The sequence below is a fragment of the Papaver somniferum genome, chromosome 8 (genome assembly GCF_003573695.1).
Source record: "Papaver somniferum cultivar HN1 chromosome 8, ASM357369v1, whole genome shotgun sequence".
Taxonomy (NCBI): domain Eukaryota; kingdom Viridiplantae; phylum Streptophyta; class Magnoliopsida; order Ranunculales; family Papaveraceae; genus Papaver; species Papaver somniferum.
The window spans coordinates 26,837,500-26,863,203 of NC_039365.1; the positions used below are offsets into that span (position 1 = coordinate 26,837,500).

At 36.2% G+C, this 25,704-nt stretch overlaps 3 protein-coding genes across 4 annotated transcripts; 1 reads left to right on the top strand and 2 right to left on the bottom strand.

Moving 5' to 3' along the window:
* Window positions 1-5,246: 5,246 nt before the first annotated feature.
* Window positions 5,247-9,305, top strand: LOC113306898 (spastin-like). The gene is made up of 13 exons (XM_026555817.1): window positions 5,247-5,591; window positions 5,721-5,812; window positions 5,916-5,941; window positions 6,055-6,295; window positions 6,389-6,490; window positions 6,578-6,693; window positions 6,809-6,889; window positions 7,106-7,229; window positions 7,760-7,809; window positions 7,999-8,089; window positions 8,331-8,366; window positions 8,448-8,545; window positions 8,938-9,305. Exons 1-13 carry the CDS (start codon window positions 5,269-5,271, stop codon window positions 9,052-9,054), a joined length of 1,497 nt encoding a protein of 498 aa, XP_026411602.1. The 5' UTR covers window positions 5,247-5,268; the 3' UTR covers window positions 9,055-9,305.
* A 201-nt stretch (window positions 9,306-9,506) lies between these two features.
* LOC113306634 lies at window positions 9,507-12,881 on the bottom strand. Of its 2 annotated transcripts, XM_026555549.1 has the most exons (5): window positions 12,447-12,881; window positions 12,139-12,252; window positions 11,288-12,040; window positions 10,577-10,728; window positions 9,507-9,993 (listed from the first exon to the last, which is right to left on the bottom strand). In XM_026555549.1, the coding sequence occupies exons 2-5, from the start codon at window positions 12,163-12,165 to the stop codon at window positions 9,744-9,746; spliced, it is 1,182 nt and encodes a 393-aa protein (XP_026411334.1). In that variant the 5' UTR covers window positions 12,166-12,252; window positions 12,447-12,881; the 3' UTR covers window positions 9,507-9,743. The 2 variants fall into 2 exon arrangements, with proteins under 2 accessions (XP_026411334.1, XP_026411335.1); XM_026555550.1 differs by having other exon boundaries at window positions 9,514-9,976; window positions 11,288-12,878.
* A 260-nt stretch (window positions 12,882-13,141) lies between these two features.
* Window positions 13,142-16,711, bottom strand: LOC113304904. Its single transcript, XM_026554025.1, has 3 exons — window positions 15,631-16,711; window positions 14,747-14,898; window positions 13,142-13,588 (listed from the first exon to the last, which is right to left on the bottom strand). Exons 1-3 carry the CDS (start codon window positions 16,540-16,542, stop codon window positions 13,339-13,341), a joined length of 1,314 nt encoding a protein of 437 aa, XP_026409810.1. The 5' UTR covers window positions 16,543-16,711; the 3' UTR covers window positions 13,142-13,338.
* Window positions 16,712-25,704: the final 8,993 nt, after the last annotated feature.

The window sequence follows — 25,704 nt, forward strand, 5'->3', positions numbered from 1 at the left end:
AAAGACTACGCTTAGAGTTGTGTTTGATGTTCTCGCCTTTGTCAGCTTTGGAAGACTTGTGTTCATCCGCATGCGCCTGGTAGCCATGTTCCTTTTCAATTTCATGTGACAAACTTCGTTTATACTCTGACCACGGATACAGTAATTTTCCAATCACCTAATACACCACATCTCACAAACCTTAGTTCTGATAAAATATGAGTTTTGAAGATAATATCGACATTTATAAACTTCGTTTGAATCACCATATCAAAAAACTCATGGTTACCCCATAAAAACTACTTTAGTTAAAAACAAAATTCTGACGGGCATAATTTTTCAGGAACGTTTCTCTGTTTTGTAAAATATTAAAAAAAATACTTTAACAACTCCAAAAATTCTGAAATTTTACGTGGGTAACTATCAGGATGTCGACTACGATGTGTCAAAAGGGTTCATCGAAATTCCTTCTAGGTTTAGAGATAAACTCGAAACTCTACAGATGACCGAAAATTCGTTTTTGTTTTTCACTCCACAATTAACATCCATGATTCACAAACCAACCAACCATTTTCGATTATTACAAATTTTAATGTCTTAAGATTGTTGGGTGCAATAATCAAAAACAAGGAAAAATCAAATAAGCAAAAGTTATTGATACTTAACTCCTTTATAATGGAAGTGATCGATTTGATGAAACAGACGAGCTCCCTATATCTCCGCAACAGCAACAAGGCAAAACTTTGGAAAAACAGAGTGAGTCACGTGTTCAACACGTTGCCCTTAAGACATTAGCTCCCGGCTACACTCAAGAGTGATGCTATAGCCCTCACAGGACGGATATCTCCAGGATAAAACACCCTACTACACCTACTACTAGCAAATGTAGTAGATGCTCAACTTGAGCTTGGCAACTCCGAAAAAACCATAAAGGAAAATCTCGAACACTTGAGAAAACAATATAAAATGTATTTTCCCTTAGGGGTTCCTCTAAATATAGAGCAACCCCTTTCCCATCGATTTTACAAAAGTAGTGAATTTGTTTATATAATTGAAAAATACAACTTAAGAAGAAAAACTCCCCGATATGGGACTAAAAGGTTTATATAGTTTCTTAAAACTACTAAAAATTGGAAACTCCACAATGTGGGACTAAAAAGTTTCACACAAAAAAAAACAATAAATTATAATTTTTATTAAAACTTTAAAAAATTATTTTTTATTAATCGTTTTCCAACAATAATCATTATGCGGAAACATATATGGATCTTAAAAGAAGAAAACTAGATTTGGAAAGAAGAAAAATCGATTTCAAACAGATGAGTATGGACACATCAAAGACGAATACTTTGCAGTTGAAGTGGTGGCAAGTGTGTGCTAATCAGATTGCAGAAAGGTGTAGGGTTTCTGACATGAGTATTGGTGATGCCAATAATGACACAGAAGAAGACAAAGACCACGATGATGAAGAACAAGAAGAGGATATAGAGTACAGAAATAATAAAGCAAAGATGATATGAGTATCTTATACATTTGGGATTTTCTGATCATGGCATAAGTACTTTTCTTTGGCTTATAAGTATTTGGAGCTGTTTTGGGAGAGTTTCTGCAGGTTTTTTCTTTGAAAGCCTTCTTACAAAGTGGACAATTCCTAGATCACTTGTAATGACTTTCTTTATTTTCTTCTCTTGTGGCGGTTTCTTACTCACTGCATTCCCATTTCCTGGTGCTCTCTTATCATAGGCTTCTGTTTTAATCTTACAATTATTTTTGAACTTTTTGGTTTGAAACACTATTCAGTCTTGTAGAATTTTGGGGTGCTGGTGAAACCCCTTGCATCTTGTGTTCAATGTAAGAGTTGTTGAAGATATTTTAGATGAACCATCATTTGGGGCATATTGAATAAGACAAAAACAATGTTGGAAATAGTGTTTCTAGGGTATCCTTTATCCAACCTATTTTCATAAATGCGAAAATACTCTTGAATTATTAGTGTTTAGTTAGTGTTAATTTTATTAATTACTCCCTCCGTTTCCTATATATAGGCGGAAAAGTGGAATTCTCTTAGAATAATAAAGTTTTTGGTTTTTATAAATTTTCCTTATATTCCCTGATTTACCCTCATCAATTTCAATATATTAATCTAGGAAATATGGAAAATATCAATTTATTAAGAGTTTTTATCCATCGGAAAGTGTAATTGTTCTTGGGAATTACTAAAGGTATTAACTAAGTTTGTTAATATCATGTTCTTTAATAAGGGTAAATACGGAAGAAATCACATTGGAATTGTTTTTATGCCTATCTATAGGGACTAAAGAATTTTACTTCTCCGCCTTTATATTGGAGACGGAGGGAGTAGTTGTTAATGATTGTAGTTAGGTTAGTGTTAATTTAGGATAATAATTTTCTTTTTAAGAGAGTGAATGAGTTATTTGAGAAAAAGAAGAAGAGGAGGAGTAAAGATTTTTTTTTTCTTTGAGATCTTTGTGATTGCTGATAGATGTGTGATCCAAATTCGAGTGAGGAAGGTGAATCTTCATCACATAAAGCTAAGAAAATACATATCAATTACGATGGAGATCCGAAGATGGCTTATTCGTTGGATTATGAAAATGATTTTACCCAAACTCAATCTCAAACTCAACTTTTTTCTCAAGCTCAAGATGATGGCTTTTTGGAGCCAAATCCCGAAGATGAGTACATGGATGAGGAACCCAATGCTAATAATACATAGGTATGGTTGTAGACGTTGTTTAATGTCCGTTTTGTAGCTTGAATTCACCAAAAGTTTTGATTTTTGTATGTAGTTTGGCGCAACAGAGTTAGGTTCGACAGATAATTTGTATGCTGAACCTTGATAAATAAGAACAGTTCGGTTTGTACGATTGAATTCTTTATAAGCCGAACTATCATAAAATTATTTTCGCGCCAAATAAATTCCATGGTTCGATCGGCTTTAAGAGATGTGCTAATATAAGCCAAACCATATACAAAAATATTTATGATTTACAGTGTAATGTTCGGCTCACACGTGTTCCAGCCGAACATATTATTATTGTTTGATAAAACACAGGTCTAATGGTTCGGCTTATAATATTAGTCCCCAATAAGCCGAACACATATATGACAAGTAGTTCGGCTTTTTAAGTCAAATACGAATGAGCCAAACTTCAAAGATCGGCTTTCAAATATTATTGCGAATGAGCCGAACCTAACCCCAAACGATAGTGAAGTCTACTAATGGAGAACATCAAGGTCCAAATTAAACTCATTCAAATCAATGAGATATTATCGTCATCTTCAAGAGATGAAAAGACGAAAACAACGCAAAAAGAATGAGCCCATTCCGACATCGGGCGAAGAAGTTATGACCAAAATAAAATCTAAAAACTTGAGTGTACAGAGATAAGTTTGGCTAATAACCCATCATCACGAGTTAGCCGAATCTGGAGCCTACAAATCAAGATTTTCAAAGTGTTTACAGAGATAAGTTCGGCTTAAAAGTAATCTAATCGAGTCAGCCGAACCTGACAACCGTCTGAGGTAAATTTCACTTGTCAGGTTCGGACGGGAAAGGTTGGAAAGGTATTAGCCGAACCTGACACTGTTCTGGGACATGTTTGGACGCAAAATTAACTTTTATCTCAAGGAGAAACGATTTCAGAAGGATTTTAAAGCCTAACTTTGAGAGCTCTATATAAGAAAATCTTTAAGAAGAGATCTTTCAATCTTTATCATCTCTTTACACCACATTTTATCATTCATATTATCTTTCACATCTAAAAAAATACATCCAAAGCTCTAAAAAGACATGCATCAATTTTGAGAAGAAAAATCAAGTTAGAGGTTCGCGATCACCACCATATTCATCATCCGCTACTCCCCCTCCACCACCATCTTCATCATCACCTCATACTACACCCTTATTTTCATCATTATCATCCTCTTGTTCTACAGGCAAACATCCACCATGTCATTTCCCCTTTTCCTTGCATGCAAGTTTTTGGTGCCACCACCTCGAGGTTTGGGAGTTTTTGAATTAGAAGGAGTCGCTTCCATTGTTCACCTTTTAAGTTTGTCTCTGAATTTTTCCGGATGGGTGCTAAAACAAATGATAAAACCTTAAGTAAATTTCCAAAATAAATAAATATGATTCTACTAAACATTGTGATAAGTCAACTATAAATGGACAAGTTTATAGGAAGCTATTAGCCATACACAAAGTCAAGTTCGGCACATTCGATATTTATCAAAATGAGCCGAACCATGTGCCGAACAAGTTAAGTAATCATATCCAAGTTCGGTTGATTAGCATAAAAAATATTATAAGCCGAACTTATGGGTTCGGCTCATTCGATATTCAAAACGTAACAAGTTTTCAGCCGAACTGTTCTTTGTCTGTAGAAAAAAATTAAGTTCGGCGACTAAATTTCAGCGGAACACTACTCTGGAACTACCAAAACCAAAAGGAATTATCGATTGCATGTCATGAAATCAAGTTCAATACGAAAAACTAAGCAATGGGTTTGTGGGAAATACCTTTCTATGTGCAATTTTATGGAATCAGGGTCTATTTCTCGCTCTCCAACACCAATCAATCCACTATCCTCTTCATCTCCATCTTTTCCAAAAATCCTAGATTGAGATGCTACAGAAGCAACATCAGGATTCAGCACCGTATTTCTAGGGCATCGCTTAACACGAGGTGCCATGTATGTGTTTAATCGAGAACTTAATCGAACAAAGAAATTTTTAGAAATTTCGGAGAAGAAGATGAGAAGAAGAGGGAGAGAGAAGGGTTTTTGGTTTTTAAAACTTTTTTTTTCCTTAAGTAACAGTTTTAAGATTAATTAGTGGGTAACGGTTAATTAGTGGGAGGATAGTTAATTAGGGGATGAGTTAATTAGTGGGAGGGTAGTTAATTAGAGAACACGTTAATTAGTTGGGGAGTTTTAGGATTAGAATTTAATTAAGTGGAAGGGTAGTAATGTAATTTACATTATGTAAGGGTATTACAGTAACTTAAGCATTACTAGGACAACCCTTAACATCTTGCATTGGATGGCATAATATGTTTGTATGCCCCAAACGAGGGTTCTTTTAGATAATGAAGCTTTAAAGCAAGCTTTGTGGCCCAAGACTCGGAACCATCATGTTTGCCCTTCTGCCTTGAGAGGTCGGGCAGTTGGGCTGAAACATCCAAAATTCCAGCGCAAAAAGTAGTCCTTTTCAGCGGACCAATATTCTCCTCCATAGTTATTCTTTCTGCCCTCTTTAGAAAAAGGTATGAACTTGTTCAAAGACTTATTTGGTTCCATAGGTGAAATCCTCACAAGTCTCAAAGAAACCGATGATCATCAGAATCCACAGAACCAATCAATAGAAAAACATCCAGCAATGGAAAACATCTCTCCATCAATTCCTGGTTCTAATGAAAGAATAGCGTATAAACTAAAAAGTTACTTTGAATTAGGTCAAGAAGTAATTGCTAAAGCTGTGAAAGCAGAAGAATGGGGTTTGATTGATGATGCTATTACTCATTATAAAAATGCTAATCGTATATTACTTGAAGCTAAAGATACTAGACCTCCTTCTTACATTTCATCTTGGTATGTTTGTTTTGATTATTAAAACCCTAACTCTTTTAAACGTAGAAAGATTGATTTTTTTTTTATTTGGGTAGTGAAATTAACTGAATTGAAAATCTGGGGTTTTGTTATTTTGGGTGTTTGTATCAGTGAGCAAGAAAAGGTGAAAACTTATTATCAGAAGATATCGACATGGCAAGGTCAAGTTTCTGAGAGATTACAAGTTTTAAGTCGTCGAACAGGTTCGGGCTTTTTGCGTTTATCTTTAGCATTTTTTATTGATGCAGCTTTGTGAGAATTGTCTGATTGATTAAATTTTTCTTGTGTTGTTGAACTTTGTTCCAGCCAGTTCTACCCCATCAACTAGCAAGGTAATATTTGCTCACTGTTTAAACTAATTGTGATTAGGTTTGGTACCAGTCTTTGAATGTCGAGATAGAACTATAAGATCTTGTTTTTGATATTTTCGTGTATGTTACTGCAGACTTTTGTAAGTCGGCCAAAAGCGACTGTCGCTTCATCATTCCCAATTTCTGGTGCTCGAAGAAACATAACACTTGCACCTTTGCTACCCGGTAGGAACAATGCAACAGTGAGGAACCAGGCAGATAGTACTGTAGGATCTAAACCGGCTCGTGAATCTGGTAGTTATGATTCAAAGCTGGTTGAAATGATAGAAACTGCGATAGTGGACAAAAGCCCTTCAGTTAAATGGGAAGATGTTGGTGAGAACTAATAGTTCCCTTCGTTTTGTCCAATTTAATTTATCTAGTTTTTTATTCTCAGTAGACATTAATAAATCTTAATCTAATTTGTAGCCGGTCTTGAGAAGGCAAAGCAATCTCTTCTGGAAATGGTTATAATCCCAACACAAAGGCCAGATCTTTTCCCTGGTGGGACTATCCGCCGACCACCAAAAGGTAATATTTCGGAGGTTATGTTCTCCTGCTAAGTTTGTCTACTGACCCATATCTTGTTGATTAATTGTTTCTATATTTGGTTTCCAGGTCTTCTTCTCTTTGGTCCACCTGGTAATGGGAAGACCATGCTTGCTAAAGCTGTTGCATCAGAGTCCGCAGCTACATTTTTTAATATTTCTGCATCTTCTCTAACATCGAAGTGGGTGTGTGTCTACTCCAAACTCTTCTCTATTAACCTTTAATAGTGAGAACTGGTGTCTTCTTATTTACTTTAGTACGTAACCAGCAAGTGATATAAGTTCAGTTTTGCTGGAACAGGTTGGAGAAGCTGAAAAGCTTGTTCGCACTCTTTTCGAGGTTGCGATTGCAAGGCAGCCTTCTGTAATCTTCATGGATGAGGTATGTCGCTCAATGTGTAAAATCTTTTGAAGTCCCGCGTCTTTGTCCTTAGATATACTCCATATATCGTATTGTTTGCTTATTCGTGAAAACATAATCATCTATTCAGCAGTGATGTAAATCTGCATTCCTGGAAACTTTTAAACATCTCTTGCATCTACCAGTTCTTACTTTCACCATACATCATTGATCTTTTTTGATTTTGTTGTGCTACAGATTGATAGCATTATGTCAACAAGATTGGCTAATGAGAATGATGCAAGTAGAAGGTTAAAGTCGGAATTCTTAATCCAGTTTGATGGAGTGACCTCAAATTCTAATGATCTTGTGATCGTAATTGGTAAGCTAGGCTGTCTACTTGATACTTTTCACTACTAGTGTAGTAATCATACTGCTGTTTACGGCTTACTCTCTTTGAAGTCATGCTCAGTTAAGGGCTCAGAAATGGGGCCTTAACCGCATTTTATCTGGAGGAAATGTTCAATTATTATTCAAAACTCAAAAGTGAGGGTTTAAAATGCATAATGCTTTCTTTTCCATGATTTTAACACTACAATCAATTTCAACATATCGCTCTCCTTGAGCGTCTCTCCCACCAAGAAGTTGTTCAGAATCCTCTTATAATGACATCTATCTTGACATATTTGGTCAGGACTTGGGGTTTTGAAATATTCTTAGGGTTTGAGTTTGACTACACCATGAAGGTTGGGAGCAAGCATTCTTTTTCTAGGATGCAAATGAACACCATTCATATGCTTCCATTTCTTACTTTCGTTCATAGCCAGAAAAGCATTATCTCTTCATTTCAGATTCTGGTAATCAGATTTAACAAATTAGAAATCCATCTAAGGTGTCTTTATGTTTTTGCAGGTGCAACTAATAAGCCACAAGAATTAGACGATGCTGTTCTTCGCAGACTGGTTAGGATGCAACTATTATATTTATCTTGCATGAAGACTAAATGAGCCATTTGGCAGTCATGTCACAGAAGACATTACTGTTCAGTAGTTAATTACTGATTATTGCCACAACTCACAAACAAGTCACCATTTTACATTACAAGTAATATATGATATGATAACTGTAGTTTCATCTCCAATTTTGAATAGGTGAAGCGTATTTATGTACCTCTACCAGATGAAAGTGTGAGGAGGATGCTTTTCAAAAATAAACTTAAAGGTCCAGCATTTTCAATACCAGGTAAGATCGTTCACACGTCACTACGATACTACTTGAAGAGGCAACTCATTTTATTTGCAACTACTGAACAGCAAATTGCACTCACTTATAAACATAACCGAATGCAACTTTTGTGGTTTACCATCAAACCTGTCCTTCTATACAACATATACTAGGAGAAGCTAAACTACCTTCAATTCTGAATATAGCTTTGTCTCTGCAACTTTCCTTCTTATTTGGCTGGCTCTTATTCTTTCTACAGGAGGAGATCTGGAAAGACTTGTAAAAGAGACAGAAGGTAAGCATCAGCTACTTCCAAGACATCAACCATACCATTTCTTCAGATTCAGGACTCTTATCCTGTAATTCCCATGCACAGGTTATTCCGGAAGCGATTTGCAAGCCTTGTGCGAAGAAGCTGCTATGATGCCAATTAGGGAACTTGGATCAAAAATTCGGACCGTGAAGCCCAATCAGGTAACTATTTGAACTTTATCTGGGTGTTTTATTTTGTTCGACTGCAAGCATCTAAAGACTAGCCAGTAGTTTTTCCTGACAATGTTAAGCTGCTGCATTTATTCTACATTTCAGATAGCATGGTATCCTTTCTGCATCTAGAAACTTAAGATTGACCGTGATGTCATAATGTACTGAAGGAAACTAGATCGCGTTAGCGTTAGAATTAAGATAGGTTCTCCTTGGACACCTTCATCTACTTCAGAATCCCTTTATCTTCTACCTTTTCTGACTGTATGTGTGTGGAACTCACTCTCTTTCCCTTCAATAAAAATGGGTAGACTTGTAGAATACAAACAAGCAATTTGCAAGTGATGTTTGCTGATAATGTGTTTATTCTACTGTTGTTATAGATACGCCCGCTTAGATATGGAGATTTTAAGAAAGCAATGTCTGTGATTAGACCAAGCTTACAGAAAAGCAAGTGGGAAGAACTTGAAAAGTGGAACCAGGAATTCGGCTCCAATTGAAGGGCTAATTTATGAAAAGAAAAAACGAATCATGATTTGGATTGTAACTCTGCCGCAAGGCTGGCTTATCAAAGAATGACTCTCCATTACTACAGTATACGTAGATCTTCTCTCCATTATGTAAATAATTTTTTTGTTCAAAGAGTAAAGAAAAAGAAGCTGCTTGTGTATGTTCCACAAAAAACAGATACTAATGTAAACAGTAAAGGCTGACATTTATAGAGAACTGACAAGTTCTGTTTTCCAAGTTACTTAAAATTGCATCTTTGATTCTTGGGTTCTATGCTCAAAATTGTATTTAGCTAGTCTTGCTGTATCTGCTAAGAATGGGAAGCTGATGTAAAAGGGTTTAGAAGTTCAAATCTCTTCATGTCACCTCTTAAATCCATTACGGCACTCGGAAATGCTAGTCCTATTTCTTCGCAACTCTTGCCTTACATTTCGAACAAAACTGACAAGTTTCTTCTAGTTTATTGATTCCATCTGCCTGCGTGGCAACAAAAACATCATCTCTAAAAATTATACAACGAGATAAAAGTGCTAAATATTAGTCGCAGAGCTCGGGGGAGATACTTACAAAAAAAAAATGCTAAATATAAGGTTTAATATTTCATACATATATATATATGAAATACACTCGGCAAAAGAAATACATTCCAGTGGTACGAAGGAAGTGCAACTTTTCTTCCTTACAGGAAGCCTTCGACACCCCTGCCTGAACTTGATTCTCTGTATATGCTGAAGGCTTCTTCCATAACTTTGGCTTGGGATAGCACCAGGGCTCTCTTTTTTCCAGATGGATGTGTAGCAAGATAATCATTCAACGCCGTGTCTCCAGTGACCTCCCCAAGCTTCTCATACACTTGGGGCGCCACCCGAGGATCATATCCAGCTGAGGCAAGCAAGAGTACCCCTATATAATCTGCCTCCATTTCATTCATAAAAAGTGGAAAAAAAAGAAAAGAATAAAACAATATCAGATACGCTACCTCCACTAACCAAATAGTTTTATGAACTTTTCCCAGAAAATCATCAATATCATTATGAGAAAAGCCACTGGTGATCGCATAAGATATCATAACAAATGAAAATCCAAGTTTACTTCTGATATCAAGTGATAACTCTAGATCCTGGAAACTGCATGTGTTGCCCTAATATAAAGCGGTTATTAGCAATACAGCAAATAAGTAAGTCGGGCTATCGGCTCAATTTAACATCTCTAAACACACTCTAACACATAACTGTTCAAGCATGCCGGTCACCGGATAATGACTTTCAGAAATATGATGCCGGTAACATTGTCAAAGTGAATTTCACACCAAAACCACTGTCTAGCATGCAAAACAAAAAAGAGCCTCATCCTATGAAAATTAAGAGTAAATGACAAAGCTTCTACCCAATGTGTTTCACTTGTTTGAATATATTTTAGGACTTAAGACTGTTCGGTTGGTAAAAAAAAGTGCACAACTAGCTAAAATGCAAACTGAATCCAGCTTAAAAGCAGTGAAACCACAGTAAATACCTCCGAGAGAAAGGAAGCTTGAGGAAAAATTGTGATGTCATGTTTACAAGATCAGGCATACCAACAAACTGCATAAGAACTATTTGCAGAATTGTAAACCACATATTGTTTGACATTTGTTCAGCTCCATGTCTTGCGACAACATGCCCAACCTGGTATCAGAATAAATTACCAGTTTTAGGTTAGATTCTACCATTGTGAGGGGAAAATCATCAAAGCAAAAAAATTACCATTTTAAATGTTTTCCAAGAAATGCATAAATATCCAACACGCCGGGAAAAAAAGGTGTGTTTTCTATATCTATCTATCAGAGCTACGCTTTCAAAGCGGCGCCAAGGCGACCTGGCATACAGGTCGAAGACCAAGTTCACCTAGTTTAGAAAAAAATGGTCACCTAAAAGTTGGATGAAATCAAATGTTATCACACAAGTGACGCAATCAGCACTTACTTAAATCCAAGGTATGGAACGTTCCGAGGCATCTAGGCGAAGTGGGAAGGCTTGCCCACCCCATCCCCTCGCCAAGGCACCCAGAACAAAAAAACTCAAGGAATACTTAGCTAGGATACAAGTTGGCAAAGCTCAAAGAAAACACTAGATATAAAATTGACCCCAAATTTCTATTACTGTAAGTTTGTAACCCTATAAAATCCACAGAACCTTCAAATTTAAGAATTCTAAGAAGCTAATGAAGAAGAGAAAGAAAGAATACCTCATGTGAAATAATTGTAGCTATCTCAGCGTCTGTTCTAAAATGATCAAGCAAACCAGTGAAAACAACAATCTTCCCACCAGGAATACAAAATGCATTAACAATTGGTTCATCGATAACCAAAACTTCCCAATTCATTCCTTCCAAATGATGAGTAGCAACTTTAGCACCTTTCTCTCGACCTTTCTTTCTACTTTCTTGAACCCATTTATCATCAAGAACTTCCTCTTCTTTCCTCCAATTCCCATCTATTTTACCTTCACCACCGCCAATCAAAGCAATAACAGCTTCTCTAGAATTCTCATCATCAGTCTCGATATTTTGATTGCTATACTCAGGATCACTCCATACTTGTTCATGTTTAATCCCTCTTTCTAAAGCTCCAATAATATCTTTCGCTATCAATCTAACTTTAACACTTTCAGGATGTATTGCTGGTAGTATCTTCCCTTTATATGCATTCTTTATCTGATTCAAACTTTCTTCTCCCATTTTTCTCTCTAATTCTTTTGATAAAAGAACAAAATGAGTTCTTTTCGTATAAGGAATTGTTTCGCAATTTCCATCATATACAGTAATAATCAATCCTCCACTGATTAAAACTACAACCAATACATTCCTAGGGTTTTCAAACCATTTTTTTGGTCCTCTTGGTTTGAAATGTTGAACTTGATTCCGATCCACATAGTAAAACCTACGCCCCCCACCATTCAAAAATACATTTCTTTGGTGATTTTGTTGAAAAGAAGTAAACTTTGAACGAATCAATGAAGACCCAGACCCTCTAAAGATATTAGTATTCAGGGATGATGAATTATTACTAGAAATAAATTCATTGAATTGATGATTACCTTCACGAATTGAGTTTCGTCCACCATTGAATATCTTTGAACCAAGACTTCGAAATGAATGGATTGCTAGTTTCGCTTTCCTCAAACTTCCCATGATTTATAAAATTGTAAACCCTAGTAGTATTTCATCAAGAAAATCGTCGACAAAACAAAAAAAAAAAAAACTCGCCTGTTATTAAAATCAGAAACGAAACAAAATGGAAATCAATAATTTAACAAAATTCCTCCTTTAAGGCTTCGAAGTATCCAAAATTTTCAAACTAATACATAGGAAAATTCTAATAAGAAGTACCATAGTTAATATATACCGTCTTTTTTTGGGTAGGGAGTAACCAAATTCTAGGTACCCCTAAACCTCCTCACTGTCATAACCAAAAAATGCAGAGAAGCCCCGCTATTTTTTCCACACATTAATGCATAACAGTATACACAATAACTTCCTTGAACACACAATGCAGATTTTGCTTAATCAATCACAGAATTAGAATGATCATAATCACTCATTTAAGGTTATGTTTAGCTCAATATATAGGAAGCCATAAAAGGAATCACTATACAAACTGTTGTTTGTAATTTGTAGGGAATAGCTGGGATGTTGCTCTTGTTTTTGATAGGAAAGGAATAAATTTTTAGATATTGGAGAACACTAAAAAACAACCAAGCAACTGTTGATCGTTTGAAGATAGCAACTGTTGATAGTTTCAAGCTGCTAAATGCAATATATGTTGTACCCTGATACATTTTCTTTTTTAAGTTGTTTATTTCATTTTGTATTCTTAGGCAAATATCTTATTCACTAAACTATATTTTCATTGGAATTTGCCATATAGGTTTAAAAATCGTACAAAGACGAAGATGGATTGTTTTTTTTTTTTTTTGCCCTTATTCAAAGACACAAGTACATCTGTGCTTATATACAGTGTTCAAAGTGAAATATACATCTTCTTTAACCAACTGCTTCAAAAAAAAAAAAAAGAAAAAAAAAATTTCTTTAACCAACTCGCAAGAAAAATAGAAATCCGGAGAACCCTTCTAATCTTCCAGAATCCAAATATTCATCTCTTTGGTTGGTTTGGTGATGAACAACAAATTTCTGGATTTTATTTTTTAATATGCTCATTGAACAGAACTTTAATTATGTGTTACTAGAACTTTATATATATAGGATTACTCCAGAGGCATGTCCCAATTCTTCTTCACTTACAGGAAGCCTTCAACACCTCTGCCTAATCTTGATTCCCTATATATGCGAAGGGCTTCTTCCATAACTTTGGCTTGGGATAGCAATTGCGCTCTCTTCTTTCCAGATGGATGGGTTGCGAGATAATCTTTCAATGAAGAGTCTCCAGTGACCTCCCCAAGCTTCTCATACACTCGAGGCGCTATCCGTGGATCATACCCAGCTGAGGCAAGCAAGAGCAAACCAATATAATCTGCCTCCATCTCCATCCTAAAAAGAAAAAAAAAACATGAGGACTGAAAGTGTAAAACATCTCTACTAGCAAGAAACACAAGCACATACATATATATTATGCTATGACCTTGTTCACCAACAAAAAGATTTTATAAGCTTTTCCCAGAGAAAACAAAAGAGAATCCAAACAAGCCTTCAAGAATGGTCAGAACACCCATAAAGTAGAAACCAGACAGTATGAGGGCTATCATGAACATCAATATGTTTTACGCCCAATGAACAATGGTTGTCGCCTAAGTAATTATGCACTAATATAAATTCGAACAAAAGAGGGCAGTGATCACAGAAGCCTTAAGATACTATTTATCTAAATCCAACTTTATTCTCGTAATCAGATGATGGTGCTAGTTCTGTTACCAAGCGGTTACCAGCAATACAACAAATCATGCAAGACCAGCCTGATTCAACATCTTTAGACACACCTCAATACATATAACTGTGTGAGCAAATTCGATAATGATATCCATAGATAAACATTTCTAAGTTTCTAACATTGTTATTCAAGCAGAAAAATACTGCGTCCAGTACCAATACCAGTATCAAGCTTGATACAAGACCAAAGCAAAAAGGGCTATTTTGTATCTAGACACCAAGTTTTGGTCATCTTCGTCCAAGGATACTAAATTCGTCCAGCTTAGTATTCGGCTATTGGACTAACTTTTGCTCAGTTGACCATCCGAATTCCTATAGACATAATCAACTTCTGTTATATGATACACTCGGACAAACATGACGAAAATTTGTACCCAAACACAAGATACTGCCGAAATATATAACTGAAAGTTTTCCAACTGATCAGATAAAAAAACACATACGAGTGGTCAGCTAAGTCTAATGCCCAAGCATTGAACTGGACAAACTTGGTCCACTAGACAAACGTGGTGAAAAACTTGGTACTCAAATGCAAAAAATCCCAAGCAAAAAGGATTTTAGTCGATGTAAGTTTTAAGTAAATTAGAGAGCTTCAACCTAGTAAACCTTAACCTAACACCATGTAAACTTGAGAAAGGAATTCAATTTCGAAATTAAAGAGCAGTCAGTTAGTGATCTGGAAGAGAATGGAAGAAGGGAACAACTAATGGCAAAAATGGAAAAGCTGACTTCAGTTTAAACGCATTGAAACCAAATAGATACCTTCGAGAAAAAGGAAGCCTAAGGAAAAGTTGTGATGTCAGATTTACAAGATCCGGCATACCAATGAACTGCAGAAGAATTATTTGAAAAATTGTAAGCCACATATTGTTTGAAATTTGCTCTGCTCCATGTCTTGCCACAACATGCCCAACCTGATATCAGAATACAATATCAAGCTCCAGTTAGATGCTATCATAACCATAAAAAATTCTCTTAGCAAAAACTCTGATTTTAAACAAATTTCAATACTCAAAAAATACAACCTGACCAAATACATACTTTTTCTATATCTACCAGAGGTATGTCGTCAAAAATGGCGCCAAGGCCACCAACGCGTACAGGTCAAAGACCCATCTCCTCACTTATCTTAACTGTACCTGATCCTACTTAGGTTCACAAGATGGTCCAGGGGACAATTAGGCGGTCACGTCTGGGGGAAATCTAACTGTATTCCGATTAACACGTATCAATTAAGTGCATTGAAGTACCTAAGCCAAAAATGATGTAAGGGCTTACACATTCGGTCCAATCAACCATATCAACAGAGTATCCCAGCAGGAACTTACTTAAATCCAAGGTATGCAATGTTTCAGGGCATCTAAGCGAGAAGGAGCGACCTGCCCATCCTCTTGTCCCAGCACCAAGAACAACATAAACTCAAATAAAGGTCACCTAGAATAGAAGATAAACCCTCAACTAAGTCAGCAAGTTCTGGCAACATCTAGAGATAGCTTTTGTAACTGAAGTTCCAAGGGATCACTAGATATATAAATGACATCGATTTCTTACTATGACATAGCATACATACATTTGTGCTGGAAGATACAATCCACTAAATATATGAATTTTAAGAAGCTATAGAAACGAGACCAGCAAAAAATTACCTCATGTGAAATAACTGTAGCTATTTCAGCGTCTGTTCTGAAGTGATCAAGCAAACCAGTGAAAACAACAATCTTCCCACCGGGAATACAAAAAGCATTAACGATTGGTTCATGAACAACCAAAACCTCCCATTTCAATCCTTCCAAATGTTGAGTAGCAACTTTAGCACCTTTCTCTCGACCTTTCTTTCTACTCTCTTGAACCCAATTATCATCAAGAACTTCCTCTTCTTTCCTCCAATTCCCTTCAATTTTCCCCTCACCGCCACCAATCAAAGCAATAACAATTCGTCTAGCATCCTCATCATCACTCTCAACATGTCGATTGCTATATGCAGGATCACTCCATTCTTGTTCATGTCTAATCCCTCTTTCTAAAGCTTCAATGACATCTTTCGCTATCAATCTAACTCTAACACTTTCAGGATGCATTGCTGGTAGTATCTTCCCTCTGAATGCATTCTTTATCTGATTCAAACTTTGTTCTCCCATTCGTTTCTCTAATTCTTTTGATAAAAGCACAAAATGACTTCTTTTTGTGTAAGGAATTGTCTCTAAATTCCCAGCATATACAGTAACAAAAACTCCCCCACTAACCAAAACTACAATCAATACATTTCTAGGATTTTCAAACCATCTTTTTGGTCCTCTCGGTTTAAAATGTTGGACTTGATATCTATCTGCATAGTAAAATCTACGCCCCCCGCCATTAAAAAATTGGTGATTTTGTTGAAAAGGAGTAAACTTTGATCGAACCAATGAAGAAAACGAACACCCAGAAACCCTAGAGGTATCAAATTGCGTGAAATGATGATTACCTTGACGAATTGGATTTCTACTTCCATTAGAAATCTTTGAACTAAGATGAAGGAGTGAATCAATTGCTGATTTTGCCTTTCGGAAACTACCCATGATTTATCAAACTGAAGACCATAGCATTTCATCGGGAAACCAAAGGGTTTTGCTTAACAGCTTTGGATGATTGTTTTAAGAAGTGTCTAGAAATAGTAAGAAGAAATTAGAAAAGTGAAGAACAAATGAACAACTGCCACATACAATCTTTTCTAGGGATGGGAATAACCTAAAGTTTAAATCACCCCTTTACACCTTCTTTGTTTTTTAATGACTCCGACTTGTCTGAATCCGAGGGAAATAACCCGACTCATATGGATCTCGCTCTATATATTTATTTTTTGAGTTAAATCTTACTTATTTGATTCAAAAATATAATAATTACTGGTCTGATTTCATGACTCAGGAGTATTTTATTCCCTGATTCAAATGAGTTTGAGTCAGAGGTTATGTCTGATATCTGACTCGAACCGAAACCGCGACCGAGTCAGACTCAGATGCCGAGTCAGCAAAAAAGAAACACACTCTTAGAAATTGAGGTTATATACGCATGACCCAAAATCTGTTTAAAGTTTAATAACGCGCTTGGATCCCAGAAGCAGAAGTCAGAAGCAAAACTATTTTGCTTCACAAAAAGCTGACTTTTCTGTTTCTAGAAATCGTTATGAAAAATTATTGCCAATCTGACTTCTGATTTCAACTTTGAGAAGTCGAAAGCAACATCGTTACCTTGATTTTTGCAAATTGCCTCTGCAATGTGTGCTGGAAGGGACTAAGTACAACTAAAATATAAGTTTAGGATATCAATTCAAATTTTTCAAACCACTTAAAAAAAAATTTCATTGCAAGGAAAATGTTAGTTGCCATGAATATTAGCCGCAGAATACGCACAGCTTAAAGAAAAAGTTAATATAATAAAACAGAAATTGTAATCGAACAAAAATAAGATGTACAAAAAGAATACAAGATTGCTTCAACTTTTTTTCCTAACGTAGTCAATCTCGAAAACATAAGAAAGACTACAGAAAAAATGCTTCAACTCAGGGCCTCTTCAACTCCCATCAGCTTAAAGACTTGATGTTCGTAATTTTGCAAGATTGAGCGCACATCACTTTCCATTATATGGTTACAAGGTGCTCATACATCCATTTACAGTGTTTGGCTATGTTATCTATATTGATGTTCTGGTCGGATAATCTTTGTTAGCTTTTTCAATCGCGTCCTCTCCGGACGTGGTTATATCCCAATGAACATTATACCTTGCTTCTTCCTGACCCAAATAGAATGCCCCGTTACTCTTCTACCTGTCGGGCCCACCTTGACTTGACCTGTCTGCTGATAGGCGTGTTCTTTTCTATGTATTAAATGCTTTGTCTTCCTTAGTTTAAACAGAGCCGTCGATTCACCTTGTCCTTTACACGTGTCCTCCTTCTGATCGGATGTGTTAGATATCTCTTTTACCGTGCTTGACCCTTCGGGTTTGATCTTGTGCTTCGCTTCCGCCTTTTTTGGGATGCTCTATGATCTCAGATTTTTCCTCGTGTATCTGCCAAATATTCGTTATTACAGATATGTTCCTCGATGTGCACCTCAAGAGTATGAGAAGTTTGATGAGCTTCTGGTGCTTGGGGATCTTGGGACGTCGTTACTAGGTTATATCACAACACATCCACCTGGAAAGACGAAAGCGCAATTGCTGTCCCAAGACAAGGTTATGTGTAGAAAATATGATATCAAAGAATTAAGAAACTCACGAATACTCAAAATATTCTTTTCTTATTGATGTACTTAAAACCATGGCTCAACAGCCTATATATATATATTTAACAAACTTGACCCTCAAGCAAAGAACTTTCCTACAAAATCAAACTCTAAAACAAAGACACTTCTAGAAACTCAAACTCTTGAACATTAAGTTCCCCAGCCGTTTGTTTTATAAAACAGCTGAACCTTCTCCGCCAATTACGCAGCCGATTGTCTCATGAAGCGACTGGACTTTCTTACCCGGTCGTTTCCTTAATAAAACTGTTGGACATACCTAAACAAATAAACTTCTACTGTTTGCTTATGTTTGCTTCACATATATAGTATCTTGGTTTAACCTTCAACATCCTCCCTTAAACCAAGATACTCTTTACTGATCATCCTAAGTTTTCCACGCAAGTAAATGAAAGTATTGGACTTCAAAGACTTGGTGAAAATATCAGCCACTTTCTCTTCACTTTCACAAAACTCTACAACAATCTCCTCGCCACTGACAAGCTCTCTAATTTAATAATACTTGATATCAATTTGCTTACTTCTTCCATGAAGCACATGATTCTTTGTAAGTGAAATAGTTGACTTATTACCACAGACTATTGTTGTAGGTGTTTTATGTTCATGAAATAATGACTTCAGCATCATTCTTAACCATACAACTTGGGTATCACAATTGCTAGTAGTTATATATCCAGCTTCTGTTGTAGATAGAGCAACAACTTTTTGCTTCTTTGATGACCAAGAGAAAAAACTTGTTCCCAAATGAAATCAATAACCAGAAGTACTCTTTCTTTCTTCTGTATCTTCAACCTAATCACTGTCTGTATATCCAACTAACTTTGGATCTTCTGAAACTGTGTAAGGAATTCCCAAACTAGTTGTTCCTTTAACATATCTCAAAATACGTTTTGCAACTTGTAAGTGTGGTTGTCTTGGTGTTTCCATAAACCTACTAACCAATCCAACTGCAAACATAATATCAGGCCTTGTAGCAGTTAAATATCTGAGACATTCAACAAGACACTTAAAGTCTGTTGAATTCACAAGCTCTCCTGATCAATCTTTTGTCATCTTCAACCTTTCTTCTACCGGTGTTAAAATTGGATTGCAATTATCCATCTTGAAACGCTAAAGTATCCCATCTGCATATCTCTGCTGATTAATGAAAATCCCTCTTTCTGTTTGTTGTACTTATATGCCAAGAAAATATGACATTTCCAAGGTCAGTCATTTCAAACTCCTTCACCATATCCTCCATGAATTCATTAATCATCTCTGAGCTATTACCAGTAAATATAAGATCATCTACATATAAACAAACTATAATATGATTGAAAAGAGAATCACCTTTCAAATATAGTGTATGCTCATATGGTCATCTTGTAAAACCTTTCTCAATGAAATATGAGTCTATTCTTGTATACCAAGCACGTGGTGCTTGTTTTAAACCATACAAGCTTTATTTAGCTTGTACACTTGATTATCCTTCCCCTACATAACATAACCTGCTGGTTGTTCAACATAAACTTCTTCTTCTAGTACTCCATTCAAGAATGCACTCTTCACATCCATCTGAAAAATCTTCCAATACTTCTGTGCAGCCAAAGCTATAATCATACGTACGGTATCAAGTATTGCAACTGCGCAAACACTTCTGAGTAATCTATTCCTTATTTCTGTCTGTATCCCTTAGCAACTAATCTTGCTTTCAATCTATCTAATTTACCATCTGATTTGTACTTTGTCTTGTAAACCCACTTAACACTCTTTCCTTGTGGAAGTTCAGTAAGTTCCCATGTATTATGATTCTCAATTGAATTTATCTCAGCTTCCGTAGCTTGTACCCATCAATTACTTTTTGAATATTCTTCATAAGCTACATGATCACAATCTCCAAAAAGTGCAAAATTGATGACATCATCATCAGTATCATCATCATCTCTTGTTAACACATAATCATTCATACGTGCTGGTATGACATGATTTCTTCTAGGTCTTCCTTCTTCTTGTTGTGGTGCAACATCAGTTCTTACTTCTTCATGATGTTCTACAACATCATCCTGAGTTCTTACTTCTTCTTCAACTGTAATTGGTACTGTTCTGACAGTTTCTCTTGTTGAACTGGTAATATTCCGATCCCACTGAGAATATTCATCAAAAATCACATCTCTACTTGTAAATAATTTTCCTATTTTTGGATTGAACAGTTTATATCCTCTGGTTACTGAGCGATAACCAACAAGAATACACTTCTCACTCTTATCATCCAACTTCTTTCTGATTTCTTTAGGTACATGTGCATATGCAATGCACCCAAATATTCTCAGATGTCTTACACTTGGTCTTGTACGTACCACTTCAAGCTTCTTCTGGTGTCTTATTATTCAAACTATTTGTAGGACATCTGTTAAGTAAATAAACGGCACCGTCAACTGCATAATCCAAAAATTCTTTGGTAGATTCTTTGATCTTCTTATAGTTCTTACCATCTCCATTATGGTCTGATTCTGTTGAGGTGTATATCTAGCAGTTAACTGATGTTGAATACCATGTTATTCCATAAAACTATCAACAACAATATACTTTTTTCCTATATCAGTTCTTAGAATCTTGATACTCTTACCAATCTGTTCCTCAGCATAAGCTTTAAAACTTCTAAAAGCTTGAAAAGCATCACTCTTCTGTCTAAGTAAATATACCCATGCTTTTCTACTATAATCATCAATGAAAGTTATAAAATAATTATTACCTCAACGTGATGTTACTTCAATAGGACCACATAAATCACTATGTACTATCTCCACTGTTGCTCAGCTCTTCTAGATTTGTTCACTGGGAATGGATCTCTGTGTTGTTTACCAAAGATGCAATTCTCACATCTTGATTCTGGAAGCTCAATAAAAGGTAATCCTGACACCATATCTTTCTTTGCTAAATTTTGTAAACTGTTGAAGTTCACATGTCCCATTCTCTTGTGCCATAACCAAGAATCATTTTGAACACAACCACTATAACAACTTTCCTTTTATTGAATATTCAAAGGAAACAATCTATTCTTGGTCATATGTATTCTTGTAATAAGTTTTCTATAACGAACATGAATTGTACAAACACCATTAAAGATGTTCATAGAATAACCTCTTTTTGATAATTGACCCATGCTCAAAAAATTTTGATGTAAACCTGGTACATAAAACACATCCATGATATATGTTTTAGAACCATTCTTCAGAACAATACATATCCTTCCTTTTCCCATAACTGGAATTGTAGAATTATTTCCAAACTTTACAGTTGTACTGTTTTATCAAGATTGTCAAACAAATCTTTTCCTCCACACATATGATTACTGCAACCGGTATCTAAATAACACTTATGTTGAGGCTGTTCTTCAGGTGTATGACAAGCCAACAACATATTTTCAGCTTTCTTTTCTTCTTCTTCTTCTTCTTCTTTTTGACTTTCTGCTATGTTTGTTTTGTAGTTACTAGCAGCTGTCTTTCTAGGTTTTGTACATTCATTAACAAAGTGTCCAAAATCTCCACAATTGTAACACTGTAGATTGGTTCTATCTACTGGTTTTCTTCCCTGATAACCTTCATTATTTGATCTTCCCTTATTATTAGGTCATCCTCTAGAGATAAAACTTTGTTGGTTAGTCCATCTGACTTGACTTTGTAGTGCTTCTTCTACTGTTTTTGCAGCAACTATTTTTTCAAGCAAACTCTATTCATAAGCCTGCAATGATCCTAACAACTCATTAAGAGTCATAATTGCTGCAGTATTACATTCTTTTATAGCAGTAACTTTTGATTCAAACTTTTCAGGTAAGCTATGTGAAATTTTCTTTACAATTGCAGAGTCTTCTATTGTATCACTATTAACCTTCATCTCATTGACAAGATTTAATGTCTTTGAGAAAAACTCTGATATTGTTTCAGTAGTTTCCATTTGCAGCAGTTCATATTTTCTCTTCAAGGTCTGTAATCTAACCTTCTTGACCTTGTCAGATTCTTTCTATTAGTTTATCAAACCATCCCAAGATTTCTTAACTTCCTTAATATATATGATAGATTGATGAATACCCTGATGAATAATATAAGTAGCTTTAGAATTCTTCTTTCTGTTTTCAGTTAATAGAGTTTACTGAGCTACTTCAAGTACTGCTCCTTCTGCTGGTTCTGCATAACCATCATTCACATCCCATACCTCTTGGTATATGAAAATATTCTGAGTTAATTAATGTTTGGGTCGTGAATTTTGGCACCTTATTGTGTTTGGGTCCTAGATTTTTCCGTTATAGTGTTTGGATCGTTACCTCAGTTAGTCAACTAAGTCAATTAACGTTTGTGGTCAATCTGTTAGTTATGGTTGAATCTATGACCATCATCATCGTCATTCTTCAGAAACCAAAAAAAAAGTTCATTTATTCAATCAAAATTCAAAGAACCCATTTCAATTAATTCTTAGATTAGTGTTTATTATCTTTTTCTTGAATTTTGAATGGAAGTAGTTGTTTACATATTTTTACAAATGATGCACACACACATTCTCGAGTACAATTTCTTACTACAGAGAGTAAGATATGGAAAGAGCATTAGACTAAAGAGAGAGATAACAAGGAAATGACGTTATACCCAAAAAATATCCTATATAAACTCGAACCATACAATGGTATTGGTTGTTAAGATGGAAGAGGTGGTGGCTTTCATGAATAGATCCTTCGTGTGAAGTTTTCTCGAACAGTTGGAGGTCTTCATACTGGTGTTTGAGGGTGAAAACAATTTCTGCTGGTTTCGGTAATTTCGTGTGATGTAGGTGAGAAACAAGTCTAAACCCTAAAAAATGTACTGCAAGGGAGTACTTTAGGTTCGAGAGATCAATCTGTACAAGTCCGGCTTAAACCAAGAAATGGCCGTTCCAGACTTGCTTCGGTCACAAAGTGGAGGAGAAGGGTTGGTTTTGGGGAGGGAAGCGAAGATAATGTTGATACCAGAATAGTTGATTCTGGAAGAGTAGTTGTTTTGACTTGTATCAGAAAGCGTAAGCTAACAGATGGGAAAGCTAACAGGTGATTTCTGAGTGTTGTATGCTCATGACCAAAAAACTTGTTTTCGATGGAAATATGTAATGCAAATTTATACAAGTCGAAGTGAAACTTACTCTGGTCTCATTAAGAAATGGAAAACGGGTGAGTAAATGGGAGGAGGTGGTAACCGTCAGTCCCCAGTATTTTGTTAAGTCTCTCCCTTTCGTTTTCCTTTCTTCTGGTGAGACCTAGATAGAGGACCCAGGTAGAAAAATTGATGTAAAGACCTAGGTGGTCAAAGTTGGAGGTACCTTGATGAAGGATTTAGCGGAAGGACCTGGTGGACATCGATTGACTGTGGAGGTTATGAATCCCGTCTAAGGATTGCTGCTTGCATGTTGTATGCTCTGGAAGCTGTAGGACCCTCATACGACGTCGGAATTCGATGCTTGACCCCAACTTTTGAAGCTAAGAGACTGAGTTATCACATGAGAAAAAAATCACTGAATTTGGAGTTGCAGAGGTCAGCCACCTAAGCATGCACATTTGTAATTTGTAATCCCGTACAAATTTTTCAGATGTCGTAGACCTGACGGTAAAGGCCATATCTTTCAGCTCGTATGCCCGATTGATGCGCCCTTTTGGTATGTTGTAGAAGAAACATAGACGAAATCTTTTGTTGAGGAAGTATTGTCCCATTCCTCACCCATTGGTACGTTTTTGTAAACCCATGGCCTAGAGCATATCGTATCTCACTTGTAGAGGCGGTGAGAACATCTTGTAGAAGATTTTGGTTTTGTGCCCGTCTGCCGGGAAAGCTTTGGGAAGACGTTCATGTTAGCATGTTTTCATGTTTACACATCTTGATATGAATCATTAGTGCTTGAAGAAGTATGATCCATAGAGAATGGATAGTTGATGAAGCCGGATGTTGCGCCCGAGAGTGATGTTGAGATTACAACTGGAAGTTCTCCATAAATTCTTGTTGATGCTGAGACTATGAATAGAGTTCCTCCACATGCTGATGCCGATACTATGATTGGAGTTGATACAGAGACCGAAGATGATAGTATTTGCTCTTCCGTCCAGTGAGCATGCACGAACTAATTGCTGAGTTGAGCATTCCTAAGATGAAGGTGTATTAGGATTTCAACCCAAATCTTCCTTTTATGACTTTACTGTGAAGTGGCTTCGTCATGGAATCAATTTTGTTGCGCGGTAGATAGCAGCAGCAGTTTTTATTCTGGATATGATTGGTGAAAAGAGGAAGTTCCCCAGTTGTGCAGGGGCTTTTGATGTAGAGAGGTTCCGTCTGACGACGTTTCATGGAATCACATTAGGTTGCAATGACTTGTTATGTGGATAATATTTTTTGATATATTGAATTGATATTTCCAATAAAATCAAGTCCCCAGTGCATCCCTCATTCACTTAGCAGAGTTGAAGGAGTTTGTAGCATCCATTGATGAACGGTGTTGCATCTACTTCAGAAGTATTATCATGGGATAGTGAAGGCTTATCGATTGTAATTCAGCTATACTTTGATCGTGTCGGTGTTGAACCGGTATGTCACGTCGAGATATTGTGCTGAAGCTAGAGGCGTTATTATTGAAGGTGTACTCTTTGATTGGGAGTACAATTCGAAGGCTTCTTATGTGCTTGAGCGCTTAAGCGTCGAATGTATTATGCTTAATCGTCTCGGCTCCGTGTATCTTCTGTCGATTCAGCATTCCACTGCGAGGGATTCAATACGTGTGCAGACATCAACAATTTCTGATTTTGTAGCACTCGTGGACATTCCTGCAAGTCTATGGAGAAATTCCCAAAGTGTTCTTTTTCATGCTTCCGTCATCTCTTAGTGGTGAATGTCACGGTGAGATGCTCGATTCGAAGCGGTATCAGTTTCAACCACTTGGTAAAATATTGTTGGAGTGAGATTACCCCTCATAGCGTCTTGTAATAGCAGATATGTTAGCTGAATTGAGTCCCCATGCTAGAATAACATGTGAGGGAATGAAAGACATAAACATGGAAGGAATGAGACTTTCCTGAATGCGAAACCTCTTGATGAATTTTTTTTATGTATCTTTTGCAGGTTATTGTTTCAACCTCGTTAGAGTTCGAATTTCCTCCAAGTGCTCTGATGATGGAACGTCCGCCAAATCTTCTGGATCAGAACTTTCTTTGTTGGAGAGATGTGCAACAAAATACGCTTTGTTTGTAGTCAAGTTTTCAGCATGGGTCCATGCTATCGCGTCATATCTTGGATTTTCCTGATTATGTGAAACTTGTTATATGTTCAGGTTGAACGTATTTTCACCTTGAGAGTGATGTATACATAAGAAGCTCTGAGCGTTCCTTCATGGTATCTGATTGAGATGGGTGCATGAGTAGCTTCTTGTCGACTGATGCTTGTGACTCTAAGGGATTTC